Source organism: Neomonachus schauinslandi, chromosome 5 (assembly GCF_002201575.2).
Source record: "Neomonachus schauinslandi chromosome 5, ASM220157v2, whole genome shotgun sequence".
Lineage (NCBI taxonomy): Eukaryota > Metazoa > Chordata > Mammalia > Carnivora > Phocidae > Neomonachus > Neomonachus schauinslandi.
In genome coordinates, this window is record NC_058407.1 from 68,551,927 (window position 1) to 68,570,600 (window position 18,674).

Sequence of the window (18,674 nt, forward strand, 5' to 3'; positions counted from 1 at the left end):
GTGCTAACATAGACACACAAAATGCTAAAGGCATTTTAAGAAACAAGATTTCATATATAATTGATAGTGAGGAAAGACTTCATGGAAGTTGCTATGGCTCCAAAGGATGGCCTCAATATTGAAAAGCAGAGATAGCAGAAAAAGACCTGGGGATATAGCTAGGAGAGTGAGGATTTGTCTTCCACATTAGGAAAACAATATGAGAAAGACAATATTACTGTCATTTTTAGGAGTGATTGTGTCAGTTTGATTGAAGCACGGGGCACAATTGGGAAAGACATTGCAGAGAGTCTTGGGTGCCAAGCTGAGGAGTTTATGATGTGAAATGTTGGGGTTCAGGAACAAACACAGTCAAGAAAGAATTCTTAAGATGTCTTCAGTACAAAAAGGGTGGCTTTATTAAAGCACAGGGATAGGACCTGTAGGAGAAAAAGGTGCATCAGGGTTATAAGAAGTGGCTGATTATATACTTTCAAGTTGGGAGGTAGATTTCCAGGACCTTGAGGAGCTAGCTGTTGTTGGGAAAAGGTCATTTACTACTGTCTAGTAAAACCTTAGTCATGATATCCTTCAGATGTATATTGGTGGGCTATATGCCTGGAGGATGATTGCTAACATATATTTTGGAGGGGTAGAGATACAGGAATTTTCCAAGGGGATTTTTTACAGGATCGTGGGGCTCCAGCTAATGTCAAGCTAAGGTTGCCCTTTGCCTCTAGCAAAGTATTAACATCGAGGTAGCTAAAGCTCCTTGAGGAAGGTCACTCTGCCTCTCTTAAGTACTTGTCAATGGGCTATAAGTTCTAAGGAATTTTTTTTTTTTTTTTGTCTTTTGTCTTTGTTCTCCACATCACTTGGACCATATTTCTGTAGGTGCTGGGGAGGCTTTAAGAGTCAGCATGCAGGGGACTGGCCAGTTAGAAAAAGATTTCAAGAAATGAACTTGACAATTGAGTATGGATTTCTCAGTGTGGGGCCAAAAGAGAAAATAATACAAGGTAAGGTAAGAAGAGTAGAGCAACAAGACACAAAGAAGGAAACCTAAAGGAGGTGTTTGCTTTCAGAAGCAAAACCAGTTGAATCTATAAGATTTAGAAAGAAAGAAAGAAAGAAAGAAAGAGAAAGAGAGAGAGAGAAAGAAAGAAAAAGAAAGAAAGAAAGAAAGGGAATTGAATAGGGAGATTTGAAATAGGCATAAGTGAGAGAACTGGGTACATGAAATAATTTGTTTTATGGAACATTAGCTGCCTACTCTTTTTAATGCCTCATTGAATTCTGCTAAGTAATTGGGAAGAGTTATTTACTGAGTATAGATTGAATATAGAAGAGTTGAGCCTCATGGTTCTAAAATCAAGCATTTTAATCATCATCTATGTTACTTTTACATCTGACACTAGAAATGTGGTTAATATAAGCAAGTCCTCCCAGGTCTGGAGGCAGTTGTGTGGCAGATTAGAAGGGCCTGTTTTTAAGTGGTGATATCATATAGAGAGACACTGACTTCTAGAGGAAGGCTAGTTTGCTAAAGAAAAAAGGACTTCATTTTTTACATATGTTAATGAAGTGAGGTAAAGAACACAGAGAAGCAGTTAAAGGGCATTAGTCAGGATTCTCCAGAGAAACAGAACCAATGGAATGTGTGTGGAGAAAGAGAGAGAGAGACTGATTTTAAGGAATTAGCTTGGGCAGTTATGGAGACTTGGTGAGTCCGTAAGAGGCAGAGATTGGAATGATATGGCCACAAGTCAAGGCGTTCCAACGGCTACCAGAAGCTGGAAGAGATAAGGAAAAATACTTCTCTAAAGCCTCCAGAGGGCTGGCAGCTATGCTGATACCTCGGTTTTGGATTCTGGGTTCCAGAACGATGAAGGAATACATTTCTGTTGTTTGAAGCTATCCAGTTTGTGCTAATTTGTTACAACAACCACAGGAAACTAATAAAACATCTGAGAATAAATATAATTGATTTTGCTATTAAGAAGGACAACACTGGTCACATTCAAGAAAATAGTTTCAATAAAGTGATATGAGTAAAGCCACATGCAAAGGTTGTAAGGCAGAAGTTCCCAAACTTTCCTAGTTTATGGGGCCTTTTATATCTCACTAATTTTTTTCTAGTGTTCCCAGGTCAAAAGAAACACTGAACAGTTTATTAAGTAGTTAATTCCAAACAACTTATTCAGTATTTACATACTAGCAACTTAGTAGCTATTTGAGAAAATAATACATAAAAATTAAAAGAAAAAAATACTTGATTTTAGTTTCTCTTCTTAAAGATTTTATTTATTTATTTGAGGGAGAGAGAAAGAGAGAGAGTGAGGGGGAAGGGCAGAGGGAGAGGGAGAAGCAGACTCCCCACTGAGTGGGGAGCCCTACATGGGGCTCGATTCCAGGACCTCAGGATCATCACCTGAGCCAAAGGCAGACACTTAACTAACTGAGCCACCCAGGTACCCCTGATTTTAGTTTTAAATAATCACAGTTGCTAATGGGATGCATGCACCTAATACACATTACACAACTTCCTAAACTTTGGAATTAGATCGACACCAGCCACTGTCATTTCCTGTTCCTCAGTGATTTTCAACCTCTAGTTGCCTTTTATCACAGCAACTACTGAAAATCCAGCTTTTCAAACATATGACATTATGGAAGGGAATGTAGAGCTATATAATGTTAAAACTGAACTATCTCAAGCTAATATTTTGTGTGTTATCAGAAAGACATCAAACACTATTGTGTTTCCCTAAAAAATTTACAGTATCCCCCAGGCACTGTCACTGAAACCATGGATTTAAGGAGTGAGAGGTGAGAAAGTGTATATAGAAAGTGCAGATGATATATGACAGTAAAAGCTTAGGGAAGAAAAGCTAGAAGATTAGCAAAGATATTCTAAAGTTAAAGGGAGAAACAACAAAAATTTTTAAAAAGATGTAATAGACTACATCAAAATTTAATACTTCTGTGCATCAAAGGACACAGTCAACAGAGAAGGAGAAACCTATAGAATGGGGGGCACCTGGATGGCTCAGTCTGTTAAGCGTCTGCCTTCAGCTCAGGTTGTGATCCCAGGGTCTTGGGATTGAGTCCCACATTGTTGGGCTCCCTGCTCCACAGGAAGCCTGCTTCTCCCTCTGCCTCTCTCTCTCTCTGTCTCTCATGAATAAATAAATAAAATCTTATAAAAAAAGAGAAACCTACAGAATGGGAGAAAATGTTTTCAGATCATATATCTGATAAAGGGTCAATATCTAGAATATATAAAGTACTCCTACAACTCCACAACAAACAACCTAATTTTAAAATGGGCAAAGAACCTGACTAGACATTTCTCCAAAGATACACAATGGCCAACAAATATATGAAAAGATGCTCAATATCACTAATCATGGAAATGTAAATCAAACCCACAATGAGATACCACCTCACATCCATTAAGAAGACCTCCATGAAAACAAGCAAAAACAGAAAATAACAATTGTTGCCAAGGATGTGGAGAAACTGGAACCCTTGTGCAGTATTGGTGGGAAAGTAAAGTGGTGCAACCATTAGGGGAAATGGTATGGAATTTCCTCAAAAATACTAAAATAGAATTAATTACCACATAATCTAGCAATTCCACTTCTGTATATGCCCCAAAGAAGTGAAACCAGGGACTCAAATAGATTTTTGTACACCCACATTCATAGCAATATTAGTCATTATAGCCAGAAAGTAGAAGCAACACAGATGCCCACTGATAGATGAACGGATAAACAAAATATGGTATGTATATACATACAATGAAATATTATCCATCCTTAAAAAGGAAGGAAATTGCACATGCTACAACATGGACAGATCTTGAGAACATTACGCTAAGTGAAATAAGCCAGTCACAAAAAGAAAAATATTGTATGATTCTACTTACATGTGGTACGAAGAGTAGTCAAAATCATAAAGACAAAAGTAGAATGTTGCTTGTCAGTGCCTGGGGACTGTGCTGGAAGAGGGAGTTTTTTAATGGACACAGAGTCAATTTTGTAAAATAAAGAGTCCTGGTGATTGGTTGCACAAGGTGAATGTATTTAACACTACTGAACTGCTTAACACTACTGAACACTACTGAACACTACTTAACCATTTAAAAATGGTTAAGATGATAAGTTTATGTTATATGTATTTGATCACAATTTTTCAAAAAGTTAAGGCAAGAAGTCATGACTGCGATCAAATTAAAGATGTAAGCAAGAGAGATTAACCAAAGGAACAAGATTTCTACTACAATCTGTTTGCCTAGGTAGGTCAAACAGATTGTATATATTCAATATACTATTTCTCCAAAGTTAGTACAATGCCAAACTTTAACCCAATCTGAAATAAACATCATACATAGTAAATTAGTGACATTTAAGTGTATAGTCAATATGGCCCAGAAATATTTTCATAAAACATCTTATGAAAGCATTAAAAATCCATTTTCTTTGCACATACATAAAAATAATCAAATATAGGAAATTATTTAACTATATGTGGAAACACTGATGGGGCAGTAAAAATGATCATTTTGGCCATGCTTTTTATAGCTTAGCAAATATTTTCCCTTCTCAGATTCTCTGTTTTGCTCAGAGGAACTCTGCTGTTTTGAAAACAATGCACCCAAGGTCTTTGTAGCTTTGAAAACAATGCACGGAGGCCCTTGCAGTAGTCAAACTACTGTACTGACAGAAAATAAGCACTTTCTGGTGCATTCCAGGGTGGTCCTATCCAACTTAACTGGGCTTTCGTATTCTTTAGAGCTGATCATACCATGGTCTTTTCTAAGCATGAACATGGGACAATTATTTTTTTCTTATCAGTACTTTTGAGCAATGCCAACTTCTTAGGCAATTTTCCCTAGTCACTAAGATGTGAATCAGTCAAAAAACTGAAGATGAACTCTGCAATTTTCTCTCTGCTCAACAAAGCAATCAAAACTGGAAAATTAGAAAGAACTGTTGTGTCAGGAAGAATTTGGTTAGAATGAAACTCTCCCTACATTTCTTAAATCCAAACAAGTTACAAAACTCAGACTAAATTTTGCTTATTCCATAATATGAGGATCTGTTTGAGAAAAAAAAGTTTAGATAACAAGGAACAAAACATAGCAACCTTCTTTGCTGTGATCCTGGCAGAGAAACATAATTGCAAGCCTGATAGTTAATGACTAGTTAAAAATACATTGTATTTGAAGAGTGATTTTGTTAATTTGCGTTTATATTATTGGCTGAAGAAAGTATTTGTTGATATGCAGATTGTAATTTTGTATATTTGTCAGTTCAAGGCCCTAAAAACAAAAGACCCAGTTTTCTACCTAGGGAACCATAATCTAGGAGTGATAGAAAAGCAAAAAGTATTAAAATTACCTTTGAGAAGGAAAATACATGTTCTTAACAGCAGAAAATGGAAAAGAATTTTTAATAATATCTGCTGTTATTTTACATTTATCCAAATGAATCCTGAATAATTACTTAATTCAAGAATTAACGAGCAATCTAAAGCAGAGCGGCAATCATAGTTTGCAATGATAAAATTGACCACAAAGGAGTATTCAAATCAGCTAATCTCACTTTTAAAGGCTGTCTCCTTTTGGAATGAAGAGAAAGGAAAACTTGGTCTCTAAATGTACCCAACTGAAAAAAAGAAAAGTTAACAGTGTGAGATTAATTCAATTTAAAAAAAGTGTGGGAGATTTTGATGGGAGACCACCTATACATTAATCCTCATTTTAAAAAAACAGGGCAGGGAGTGACCCTTCACATTGTATAGATTACCGGAAGAGTGAACTAAGAAAAATACTGTGTACATCTTTTTAAAATTGAAAATACATGTTCAGTAAAAATGGTCATTTACATTTTTGAGCATCTTTTTGCTGAACCAGCGAATGGCGGCGTCTGCAGGGTCGCTGGAGGGCAGACACCAAAGGACAAAGCCATCCAGCTGGCTCTGCGGGGTTTCACGGTGGTGGGGACGGAGCAGCGGCGGCCAGTGCCAGGGCAGTGACCCCCGGCGAGAGCTGGAGGAGAGCGCCGGGGGAGAGCGACTTTGCCGCGCTCCGAAGAGCGCGTGGGGGGATGGGGGGAACCGGGTGAGGGGGCGGAGGCGACAGGGGCGCGCGAGGACGCTGTCGGCCTAGCCGGGCGGGGCGGCCGCGGGTCGCAGGCCGATGACGCGCCGCGGCAGGCGGAGGAGCCGCTACTTCCTGGAGGCGCCGGTCGGGGCCGCTCTCAGCACTTAGCGCCGGAGCCGGGAGCCCGCGGCCGCCGCCATGTCCCATCAAACAGGCATCCAAGGTAACGGCGCCCGAAGCGGCGCGCGGGAAAGGGGCTCTCGGGAGGCTCCGGCCGAGCCGGGCGGGCTGCGGGACTGGCAGGGCTGGAGTCGGGCCCGGAGGAAGGGAGCCGGTCTCGCGGGGCACGCCGGGCCTCTGCGCCTCTCCGAGCGTTCTGGTCCCGGGCGCTCCCGGCCTGCGTCCCTCCTAGCCCGGCCCGGCCGCCGACACGTTACAGACTGACCCGAAATTCGCAGAAGCGGGGGAAATTCGTTTCCGAGGAGGCCTGGGTGAAGGGGGTGTGCCTTCCAGCGCCCCTGACGATAGCCCAACTTTCCCCCTTTTTATCCGGTAGGGGAGACCTGAAACAGTGGAGGCGACCGGGGCTCCTCTTGCTCTAGAGAGACGGGCGAATTTTCCTTTCACAAGTGCGAAGGAGATTGTTACAGGATTTTGATTATAAAACGAAAGATACTGGAATCTTTTTCATTCCCAGTAAAGGTGCTTCCCAAACTCTTCAGCACTTTCTTCCAAAATGGAAACATGAATTTACGTTCTGAGAAATCCTGAGTATGGGGTGTTTTGATTTTTTTCTTAGGTACTTCCTCAGGGAACTGAAAATTCTGGTCTTTGTGGCTGTATTCGATCATACCGTGAAGGCAGTTCAGTGTGCAATTATATCTGACCTCCATTATTTCTTGGTTTGAAAATGGGCAGTCTGGAAGCGCTCACCTCATCAGAATCAAATAATATATCCCGGGGTTACTCGCGATTACTTAACGAGTGCTAATATAAACCCACGCTCTTCCTGTTAATAGACCACGAATCTTTCCCAGATGAACATTTACTTGTGTTTTGTTCGTATGAGTCTTTGACCACCCCACACCTCTCCCTGCGCACACAAACACAAGCAAAATACTCTCAAACCTAAAAGCAGTTTTGTTTGTCCGAGTTAGACACTTAAATTGGTAATTATTGATTTTCATGTTTGAGCCTTATAGCAATCACTCCTTAAATAGTGGTTCTTGCTTTCAGTATACAACCCAAGGATGAAATCAGAATGAAATTGAAGCTTTAATGGGAACAGAAGGGTTATTAAATATATATTTGCTTAGTGAACTTAACTCTAGCTTTTTGAGAAATACCAGTTAGAAAAATATTACCGGAAGTACAAGCTTGAATGCATTTTATTGACTTTTTGTTTAATCGGGATAGGATATCTGATATTTACTGTTGTTTTTAATGTGAAAATATAGAAATGAATTGAATCTTTATTATAATTTTGAAATTGGACTAGAAGAGAATGAAAGGTTTTCAACAATTTTCAACCAAGCAAGAGGTGTTTTTTAAAATCGTAATTTATTCATTATTGGATTTGAATAATTTTAATATTTTCACTCCCAGTGTTATTTCTGTTTTGGAATTATCTAGTTAAAACAGATTAGAATTAGTAGTAATATACTTTTAAGCTATATTAATATTTCTTAGCTGTGTACAGTGTCTGCTATGTTATACCTTTAAGTTTTATAGTTTAAATTACTGATAGTAAAGGGATGCTACATACTCAAGATTTTTTCTTCTATTACAATTCATTTCTCCTTATTTAAATAACATTTGAAAGTATTAACACATAAGTATAAAAAATGGGTTTACTTGTCTATCTTTTTCCACAGCAAGTGAAGATGTTAAAGATATCTTTGCCAGAGCAAGAAATGGAAAATACAGACTTCTAAAAATATCTATTGAAAATGGTTAGTTATACATTTTTAAATATTGTTTGTCCTTAGATTATTGAGTGTTATATTTTTAAATTTCTAAGTCATGGTCAGTGATTGGAACTGTTAATTAATGTGAAGCAAGTTCAAAGCTTGCCTTTAGGTAACGTGGATCCTGTACATTTGGTCATGGCCCATTGGCTGCTGCCTACCCTCTGAATTCTGTAGTTGACTATCAGGGAAACAGAAAGATATTTTTTTGGTGTGACATCTTCCTCTTTTACTTTTTGTCTCAGTTTTTGTACCATAACCCATTTCTAATGTTAGTGCTTCTATCTCTGGAATGGAAATCAGTAAACAGGTGTCTCTCCCAACACCCCCCCAAAAATTACTTGAGAATTGTTACTCAGTAAAGTTAGTTTTGAAGTAGAAACAAAGGATTTCAAACTCCCATTTTCTCCACTTGATTGTAATTTGTGCTGAAGAAATGATTCTCCCCTTTCTTGTTTTGGGACAAAGTTCTAAGAATGTAATAAACTGTAAATTGATCCTTTCAAAATAATTCTGTAGCAGGGAAATTGGGTGGGAGAATCTTTTAATGTGGCTATATTTGAATTTGGACAATTAATATTCTTGCAAATGAATGTCTTAAAATATTCCATTGGTCTAATTTCTTAAATACCTGGAAATACTTTGCTTTGGAAAAATAACTTGTTCTTTTATAAACTGGAAGTAAACTTAATTTGCTTTCCATTTTCTACTTATATATTAAAAATACCAGAGTAGTTTGAAAAGTATGCAGTTGTTGTAAATATATATTGCCACACTTGATAGGAATAAACATATACTGTAAAGCAGCATATTTTAGGAATATTGAGCTAAATTTTAAAGGCCATCACTTCCTAACTGACTAGTTAAGTGACTAAAATGGAAAAGTTTGTCTAACTAGGATCACTACAGAAGGAAAATGACACTCTTTCCTAAATCATCATTTTCTGATCTTTTTGTTTTGAGGAAAATTTTTAAGGAAATGAAAAGGAATAAAAAAAAACAACAAATACTTCGATCTCCCCTTAATGACTGCTAATATTTTATCATATTTGCTTCAGCTTTTTTTAAACTTAATATTTTTGTGATATAAGGGCATCCCCTTTAAACAGTTTCACTTCCTGACCTCCTCTTCCTGAAGCAACTATATTAGGAGTTTTTATATTTCTGCAGTTTTTATATGTATTCCTAGATAGCTTATAGTGCTGTTTTGAGTTTTTAAGTTCATGTAAACTGATATCTTATTCTGCATCTTTTTTCTGTAAACATTATTTTTGTAATTAGTTTTGACAAAGAGCTCACTATTTTTAAATATGAATTCATCATATAACTATGCCACATAGTATGTGATCATTCTCTTACTGATGAACACTTAGGGTACTTGCCGCTTCCACTGTTCTTATATAGTGCAGTGAACATATGTTTAAGAGATTTTCTTTCTTTTTTTTTTTTTTAATTTGTCTTCTAGGTTTTTTTTTTTTTTAATGTAAGAGATTTTCTATGCAGAGAACATTCACAGTTTTACTTGATTCTGCCAAATGGCTGCACCAATTTATGCTTCTGGACAAAAGTTTTTTATTTGTAGCATTATGGCCAAGTAAGCACTAAACCTGGTTTTAATACTTCCTTTCTTTTCTTTTCTTTTCTTTATTTATTTGAGAGAGACAGAGATAGAGAGAGCTTGAGCAGGAAGGAGGGGGAGAAGCAGACACCCCGCGGAACAGGGAGCCCGATGCGATGCGGGGCTTGATCCCAGGACTTTGGGATCATGACCTGAGCCGAAGGCAGACGCTTAATGACTGAGCCACCCTGGCGCCCTTTTCTTGTGTTTATTAAATATAACATTTTAACCATGCTAGTCATAAAATCTTCATATTTTTTTTTTTTTTAAGATTTTGTTTATTTATTTGAGAGAAAACACAAGTGGGGGGGAGGGGCAGAGGGAGAAGCAGACTCCCCTCTGAGCAGGGAGCCTGATGCCATGCCCAGGACACTGGGATCATGACTTGAACCCAAGGAGATGCTTAACTGACTGAGCCACCCAGGTGTAACTTCTTGATATGAATAATAGTAATAGGAGATGACTGTATTATTAGTTTATTCTTTTCTTCATTACCATTTGGTATTTAAAACAATTCATGTGTCTTTTAAAAATTGTTCTTCATAGAGAAACTTGTGATTGGATCATGTAGTCAGCCTTCAGATTCCTGGGATAAGGATTATGATTCCTTTGTTTTACCCCTACTGGAGGACAAACAACCATGCTATATATTATTCAGGTTAGATTCTCAGAATGCCCAGGGATATGAATGGATATTCATTGCCTGGTCTCCAGATCATTCTCATGTAAGTAATTTTTTTGTAACTTGTTTAACATTAAATGCTAGAAATTTTTTTTTTTCTGAAATAGTCCTAGGCCAAGAGAAAGTTAAGAAGCAATAGTTATTTCCCATTGAAGGGAGTGATCATGAAGAAAATCCTCATATTGGTAATGTAGAGTCGGGAGTAATATACTTAGATTCAGAAGTCTTGCCCTTGAAATCAACAGAATTATTACTGATTTTAAATTTAAATATCTTTGTCAGTTATATATAAATGACTATGCTCTGAAAATAATACTTGGAATAATTCTGAGACCTAATTGAATGTTATAGTAAATATTCTTAATAGCTACCATTCAAATGATAGGCATACACACAAGTATTTCTTTTAGGAAAGTTAGAATGATTCAGATTACTGGATTTGACGATGCAGTATTATAAAACTATTTCTATTGGTTGGCAGTTATCTTTAGTAGTTTTCAACAGTTGCTATTAGATTCTTTTTTTTTTTTTTTTTTTAAAGATTTTATTTATTTGACAGAGCACAAGCAGAGGGAGAGAGAGGGAGAAGCAGGTTCCCTGCTGAGCAAGGAGCCCGATATGGGACTCGATCCCAGGACCCTGGGCCGAAGGCAGCCGCTTAACCGACTGAGCCACCCAGGCGTCCCTAGATTCTTTAATAATAGTTTTTATTGTAGTTGTTTTCATCTTTGTATTCCTCATAGAATGGTATATGCCATAGGTATGCCATAAACATTTGATTCTTAAACAGCTTAATTAGTAACATCTGATCTTGATTTGCTTGGAGTAAAATGTCAGTATCCAGGTTACTTTATTTCAAGTGATGTTTTCTTCCTCATATCTTAAAGTAGTATTTTTTTTTAATCACCATAGACATTTATTTAAAGTAATACATTTGCAGTTCAGATAGTTCTAAATTGTACATTTCAGGTTTATTCAACTTCTTAAAAATATTTGAGGGCGGCTGCAACCACAGATTTCAACTCCATCATTATTTCTTTGCCCATTCTTCTCTCTCTTTTCTTTCCCGAATAACTTCTTTCAGATATGGTTCAAGGTAGAATTTATCCTCCTCATATTTTGTCCACTGCTCTTTAGGCAAGATCTGATGCCTCATGGTCAGGTCCAGTGCTCTCTTAATGCGAAACATCCTGTCGTTATAAAGGTTCTCAGGAAGCCTTCTTATGGCCTCTTTCACATCATCATTCTCATATATTGTATCATTTCTCATTAACCCCAGTTTATTGAACCCTGCAGCATTGTAGTACCATTTTCGAATACCCTCCAGCCACCGGCTTGATGGTGCAACTGCAGGCCTACTCGCATTTTGACCCGAGGCTGCAGCGTTGCCCTTAAAGTAGTATTTTAAGTAGTTTTTTTTTTAATTCTTTTTTTTTTTTATTTTATTTTTTTATTAAAATTTTTTATTTATTTATTTGAGACAGGGAGAATGAGAGGGAGGAGGGTTAGAGGGAGAAGCAGACTCCCTGCCGAGCAGGGAGCCCGATGCGGGACTCGATCCCGGGACTCCAGGATCATGACCTGAGCCGAAGGCAGTCGCTCAACCAACTGAGCCACCCAGGCGCCCCTTTTTTTTAATTCTTGAACTCCTTGTATACTTTGAAAAGTGAGTAAGTTTTTAAAATTTAGTTTCCCAATTTTTGTAAAATATGACATATTATAAATTGAAATCTACCTTAATAGATGAAGTGTTATGATGGCTACTTGTACACATATACTTTAGCATATTACAGCCCCTGGACTTCAGCTTTATGTTTATGTTTAATGTGCTTGAAGATTTTAATACATTCAGAAAATACTTTCTTTTGTAATGATAGTTTTCGTCTATAAACTGCTAAGTAAACTTACACAACTTACTAGGTTCGTCAGAAAATGTTGTATGCGGCAACAAGAGCAACTCTGAAAAAGGAATTTGGAGGTGGCCACATTAAGGATGAAGTATTTGGAACAGTAAAGGTACAAAACTTATATTTATATATATGTGGATTCCACGTGTTGGAATTAAACCAATATAAGGACTTCTAGGTAATGGGTAATTGATATGAAATCAAACTAATGAATCTGTAAACATAAGAATAAGAGAAAATATTACTATATTTCATATGATAAGCAAGTTAACTAAAACATGTACTTACCCTTTTAAAATATGTTGGAATATCCTTTGTTAGTCTTTAGAAACTACACGATACCTTAGAGATCATCTAGTTTAACCCCTCATTTAGTTCAGCCTTTTCACTTTAAGGATAGGGAAACAGGTTCAAAAAAATGAGAGACTACTTGAAAGAGATGTTAATTTTTAGATATTTTGGGCATTTATACCCATGTAGAAGCAGTAACTATGCATATTATTTAAACCAGGAACATTGAGGCAGGTAAATTGATTGATAATTAATTGGGATAGTTGATTAATACATTTAATTAGTAAATTATGATAAGAATTTACTTTGTAATAAAAATTATATGGTAAAGAGATATATTTATACATATATACACAAATTAAGAAAAATGAAATATGTTTTGAACAGTAATATTATCTAGTGGATAGACCACAAGACTGGATGGGAATATTTTGCTTGTTCACCATTAATTGTGAGGTGGCCTGTTTTCTCAGTTCTTTCTATTCTCATTCTTTCAAATCACAAAATTTTGATGAAAAAGTAGACCTCTTTGGAATATTTTATTCTTTTAAATAAGAGCTACAATCATTTTCTATGAAAAACTATAGAGAAATTGTATAAATCAATATAATAGAGAATTCAGAATCTGAATGTGTTGATTATTGAATAGTTATGGGCCAGACTTCCCCAGTAAGTTAATTATAATCGTCCTGTAGACTTGAACATGACCAAGTTCATCATTTGACTGACATCACCACCACCACACTCATACCCATTAGTAATTAGAAAACTTTAGGGAAGCTTAAGGAAATGAAGAGTAAGTACTCCCCCTTAAATTTTTTTGAAAAATTTTTTGAAAGAGGATTTTTGAAAAATAAGAAATAGTAAAATTCTTGATACTATTTTTCAATCAAAATGTTTTATGTTAAATTAATAATTTTGTTTTTCCTAAAGTGACTTCATGGAGGTTTTCTAGGGAATAACTAGTAACAATCCATTTCTGTGTTTACAGGAAGATGTATCATTATATGGTTATAAAAAATACTTGGTGTCACAATCTTCTCCTGCCCCACTGACTGCAGCTGAGGAAGAATTACGGCAGATTAAAATTAATGAGGTAAATTACAGTTTTGATACTCTTGCAAGATTTTAAGTGTTTGAAAAAATATTTTTAATTAATAGATGTAGAGGTAACTAGAGAATAAGTAAGTTAGGTAGCTTGCATTTATTCTGTATAGTTTAGAGACAAGACTGTGCTCATTGTATTTTCAGGAAAAAAGTTAACAGTAAATATTAAAATTTGTATTAATTTCACAAGTAACTTCCTCCTATATTTGTAACGTATGTGACGGAATAGTAAATCTTCCTGTTGGAAGTACAACTTTTTTTAACTTGAATACTAGATAAATGGGAAAAATGTGTGTTACCCATTTTGGGCAAAGAATTCTATCTAATGAGGTTGCCGAAGCAGGTTTGTTTTGTTACATTCTATTGTTTTGTTAAATTATTTTGTTTGGTGACTAAAGAGAGTAAAATGTAAATGCTATAAGATATTTAGTATTTCTAGAAGCTCTATAAATTAACTTCTCTGAACACTACTTGGATGCATATGTATATATGGGAGATGGTGTTTTGAGTACTTGTTTAGCTCAGTTATATTAGAGTCAATAAATTTCGTCCATATTATAGTTTATCATATTTCTAATGTGTTTACTGCAGCTGTTCTAATTACAAGTTAGAATAGTTACTATATTTCTACTGGGATTTTATAGGAAAGAACAAGTAGCAGAAACCACTATTCACTAGTCTGAGTAACCAACTAATAGGAATCAGTCTGGAAAGTGATTTAATATTATTTAATATTAACCTGAGAGCAAGGATCTATCTTTATATTATTTTAACTCAAGTTATTTGAGTAAAGATTTTTATGTGATTTTTTTTTTTTTTTTTGCAAGTTTGATAGTTTGTTTTATTCCTTGCAATCAGAACCCAGAGGATCGTATTGGGGTATGCATTTGCATATGTTCTATGATGTTTTCATTATCCAGTATCATTTATGCTGTAGAATCTCCATTCGTTTTTTTAAAAGTAAAATTTCTATTTGACTTTCTGTTGCAACACTGCAAATGAGACCCTATACTAGCTATCATTTGAGTATAAAAGTCTTAAAACATGTACATTGAAAGCTTTCTTAAAGTACTCATCTAGTATTTGCACACCCATGTTCTTAGTAATGAAAGCTCAAAGTCTGGAACTTCTGCAGTAGTATAATTTGTTGAGCTGTGTTGTGTCTTTGTATATTGTTCGTACTCCTTTCAATTCAATGCATGGTGTTTGTGTTGCATTTTATGTCTAACAGAACAAAGTAAAGTTTGATACATATTGTATATATATCACACTGTTCATAAATTTTATCAAGTAAAATTTTATAATTAAAGGTGTAAACTGAGGACACTTGAAAGAACTTATGAAGTTCATTGCAAATGTGCCAAACCAAACATATAAACAACCTCCCCCCCCAAAGCCCCACTAACACTGCATACTCACTCAAATGTTCACTCCCAACATTTCATAAAGATGTGTCATGCACTCTGCATGTCGACAGAATGCTAGCAGAACATGAACAAATGTGAAAAATTATTTGCTTTTTAAGTTCGTAATATTTTAAATGTTAATTTTACTTATATTAAAATGGGCAAGGGTGGAATGACACTTGATAGAGATTGGGTTTTCTTATCTTTGCCGTATGACACTGCTAAATGCTAAAACTTCATCAGTAAATTAAATCTGTCATACTTAGGTACAAACTGACGTGGGTGTGGACACTAAGCATCAAACACTACAAGGAGTAGCATTTCCTATTTCTCGAGAAGCTTTTCAGGCTTTGGAACAGTTAAGTAACAGACAGCTCAACTATGTGCAATTGGTAAGAGACATATGATAATTATGAACTGGCTGCTGTTTTTGGTGGCTCATGGCGCATACAAGGTTTATTTTTAATGGATTTAAAATTGTTTTGTTTCCTGATTTTTTTATTCATTTTCTTAAAATTATGAGACAATATATGTTCATTGTGAAAAGTCAAACCTGTGTAAGTTTCCCCTTGTCTCCTAGTGTTTTTTACTATAAATTTTAAATTGCTGTGTATCTATTTTAATGAATGTATTTCTTATTGACAGGAAATAGATATAAAAAATGAAATTATAATTTTGGCCAACACAACAAATACAGAACTAAAAGATTTGCCAAAGAGGATTCCCAAGGATTCAGCACGTTACCATTTCTTCTTGTATAAACATTCCCATGAAGGAGACTATTTGGAGTCCATAGGTAGATAATATATTGTTTTAACATGTTATTTTCATTTGGTGTATTGATTTTTTTAGCACTGTATTCTTACTTCTTGCCCAGAGGACTTAGTTATAGTTCTGTGAGGCTTAGTATTTGCTTTAATTGATGTATTGCTAATTGTATTTATTATTTTAACTTACAGTTTTTATTTATTCAATGCCTGGATACACATGCAGTATAAGAGAACGGATGCTGTATTCTAGCTGCAAGAGCCCTCTGCTAGAAATTGTAGAAAGACAACTACAAATGGATGTCATTAGAAAGGTAAAATTACCTATCTATTTATTTTAAAATTTCAGTTTTTGTTAGATCTTTATTGTCTTTTCCGGGTAGTTTGTGATGTATTATGATTTATTAATGAAGGTATTTTTTTCTTGTTCTCACATAAATCCTTAGGGTCTCCTCTACTCTAAGTGCTTGAGGATGATCTATCATTACTCCAGTCTCCCCTTATAGATCTGTACTCTTTAATATGTAGCCATAAGCTACATATGGCTATTTAAATTTAAATATAAATTAAAACTAAGTAAAATTTAAAATTCAGTTTCTTAATCATACTAGACACATTTCAGGTGTTCATTAGCTACTCGTGGCTAGTGGCTACTGTCTGTATTGGACAGTGCAGAATTTAGAAAACATTTCCATATTGCAGAAAGTTCTGTTGGACAGTGCTGCTAGAGCTACATACTTGTGATTGTCTCAACACTTGATATTAATAAGGAACTACAGTCTCCATTTATAACTGAATCATGGGATGGTTGAGAATCTAGTTGTTGAGAAAGGGAATGGGCATAAACATTTGAATTTGGGGAGCTAAGCTACCAATTTTATTAAATTTATTTTCTTACATGCAAATGAGGCACGGGGAAAGATGTGGTTTATTCTTGAGCCCTTCAACTCATTAAAACACAGGTCCCTAAAACTACCAGTGTTCTAGGTACTGAACCCTTCAAGCTTTTTAAGTTTGTAAGGTATAGCAGGGACTGGCTGACTTTTTTATTAGAAGAGCTGATAGTAAATATTCTAGGCTTCACCAGGCCACATATGGTCTTTGTTACATATTCTTGTTTGTTTTATTATTTTATGTTTATAACCCTTTAAAAATGTAAAACACACTCTTAATTCGGGCTAAAGTTGGCCCTGTTCTAGAGTGATTTCAAGTGACTCAGGTAACAGAGGGGCCAGTGAGTAATGTTTCTTGAATATGTATATTGTACCAAAGCAGAACAACTTGAGAATATAGTAGTGGCTTCTTATGCATTAAATAGGAGAAGAAAGAGGGACCCAAATAGAAAATGATTATTGCTGATTATGTATTCAGGCAATGCACTACCGCCCCGCTCCCAAAAAAAAAGGTGAAAGTGAAACTATTTACATATGGTCCTTGATACTCTCCTGCTGGAATGGGTATTATGTATTTATTTGTGAGCATTCACACCTGAAAACTGGCTCCTTGCTTGTATTAGGTTTTGAATGTTGTCTTTTTCATACAGGATCACACTTAATTCCATCTCTTACAGATTGAGATAGATAACGGGGATGAGTTGACAGCAGACTTCCTTTATGAAGAAGTACATCCAAAGCAGCATGCACATAAGCAAAGTTTTGCAAAACCAAAAGGTCCTGCAGGAAAAAGAGGAATTCGAAGACTTATTAGGGGTCCAGCTGAAAGTGAAGCCACTGCTGATTAAAATCATTATATTAAGCGTTACAATACTAGTTTTTTTAAAAGTCCAGCTTTTAGTACAGGAGAACTGAAATCATTCCATGTTGATACATAGTAGGGAAAAAAATTGTACTTTTTGAAAAATAGCACTTTTCACTTCTGTGTGTTTTTAAAATTAAGGTTATAGAAGACTCATGATCTCTATTTTTAAGTTAATGCTAGAAAAGGGTTCGACATAGTGATGTTTAATTTTGTCACACTGTTTTCACAGATTAATAATGATTCCATACTTTCACACACTTCTTAAAATTTTATACAGTTGGGCCAATTCCAGAAAGTCTGATGTCTCAAAGTAAGATACACTCCTTACTACTCTTTAGTGAGACATCAAGTTTTTTTCTTGAAGGGAGAAAGACCTTAAAATATTCATACTACTCAATGAATATGTTAAGGACCAGGTTAGATTATTTTCTCAGCTGAGAACTTAGTGTGCCTAGGTAAAGGTGAAAAGTTGCTGACTCTGAGAAGCAGTGCTTAGCTCTCAGATGATGGGATCATGTCTGCAACTTTTAGAAACAGTGCTTTATTGCAGCAGTCTTTTCTAGTTGACTTTTTTGGTTTTTTAAATGGCATTAAAATTTCAGAAGATCAGTTCATTCTGAAACCTTAAAGGTACCAGATATTTTCTATACTGCAGGATTTCTGATGACGTTGAAAGACATATTAAACAGCTTTAGTAAATTCTCTTTCTAGTGCTTTAAAGTTTCCTTTTCAGAAGTAACTCATTTCATTCTAAGTAGTTTGAGGCTAAATATCTATGTTCAGATTGAATATTAAATTAACATCATTAAAAAGAAAACAAAACTAAAGTCAACAGTGTTGAAAAAATCTTAAACATCAAGATTGATTTTTCTCCAGAATCCCAGAACCATATATTAATAGGCAAATTGTGTTCTTTATTTTTGAGGAAATACTCATTTAATAAAACTGAAAGTCCTAGTACTTATCAGCCTAATACAAATTAAATACTTAAGAAACTTGTTTTAATTTATATCTTATTTCAAAGCACATTTAACTATTTAAAGCTTTGCATTTTCAGTTACAACCTACAGAAATTTTGAGCCT

At 35.5% G+C, this 18,674-nt stretch overlaps 2 protein-coding genes across 3 annotated transcripts; one reads left to right on the forward strand and one right to left on the reverse strand.

The window, feature by feature from the left end:
- The first annotated feature begins 6,206 nt into the window (after positions 1-6,206).
- On the forward strand, positions 6,207-18,667 carry TWF1 (twinfilin actin binding protein 1). Of its 2 annotated transcripts, XM_044914876.1 has the most exons (10): positions 6,207-6,311; positions 7,963-8,040; positions 10,220-10,398; positions 12,276-12,371; positions 13,545-13,649; positions 14,519-14,539; positions 15,333-15,458; positions 15,712-15,862; positions 16,026-16,147; positions 17,404-18,667. In XM_044914876.1, the coding sequence occupies exons 1-10, from the start codon at positions 6,287-6,289 to the stop codon at positions 17,572-17,574; spliced, it is 1,074 nt and encodes a 357-aa protein (XP_044770811.1). In that variant the 5' UTR covers positions 6,207-6,286; the 3' UTR covers positions 17,575-18,667. The 2 variants fall into 2 exon arrangements, with proteins under 2 accessions (XP_044770811.1, XP_021560611.1); XM_021704936.2 differs by lacking the exon at positions 14,519-14,539.
- On the reverse strand, positions 11,229-11,772 carry LOC110593661 (cytochrome b-c1 complex subunit 7-like; the record flags this gene model as incomplete). The annotated part of the gene is made up of 1 exon (XM_044914877.1): positions 11,229-11,772. A coding segment is annotated over one exon (387 nt), but the record flags the coding sequence as incomplete, so codon positions are not given.
- Positions 18,668-18,674: the final 7 nt, after the last annotated feature.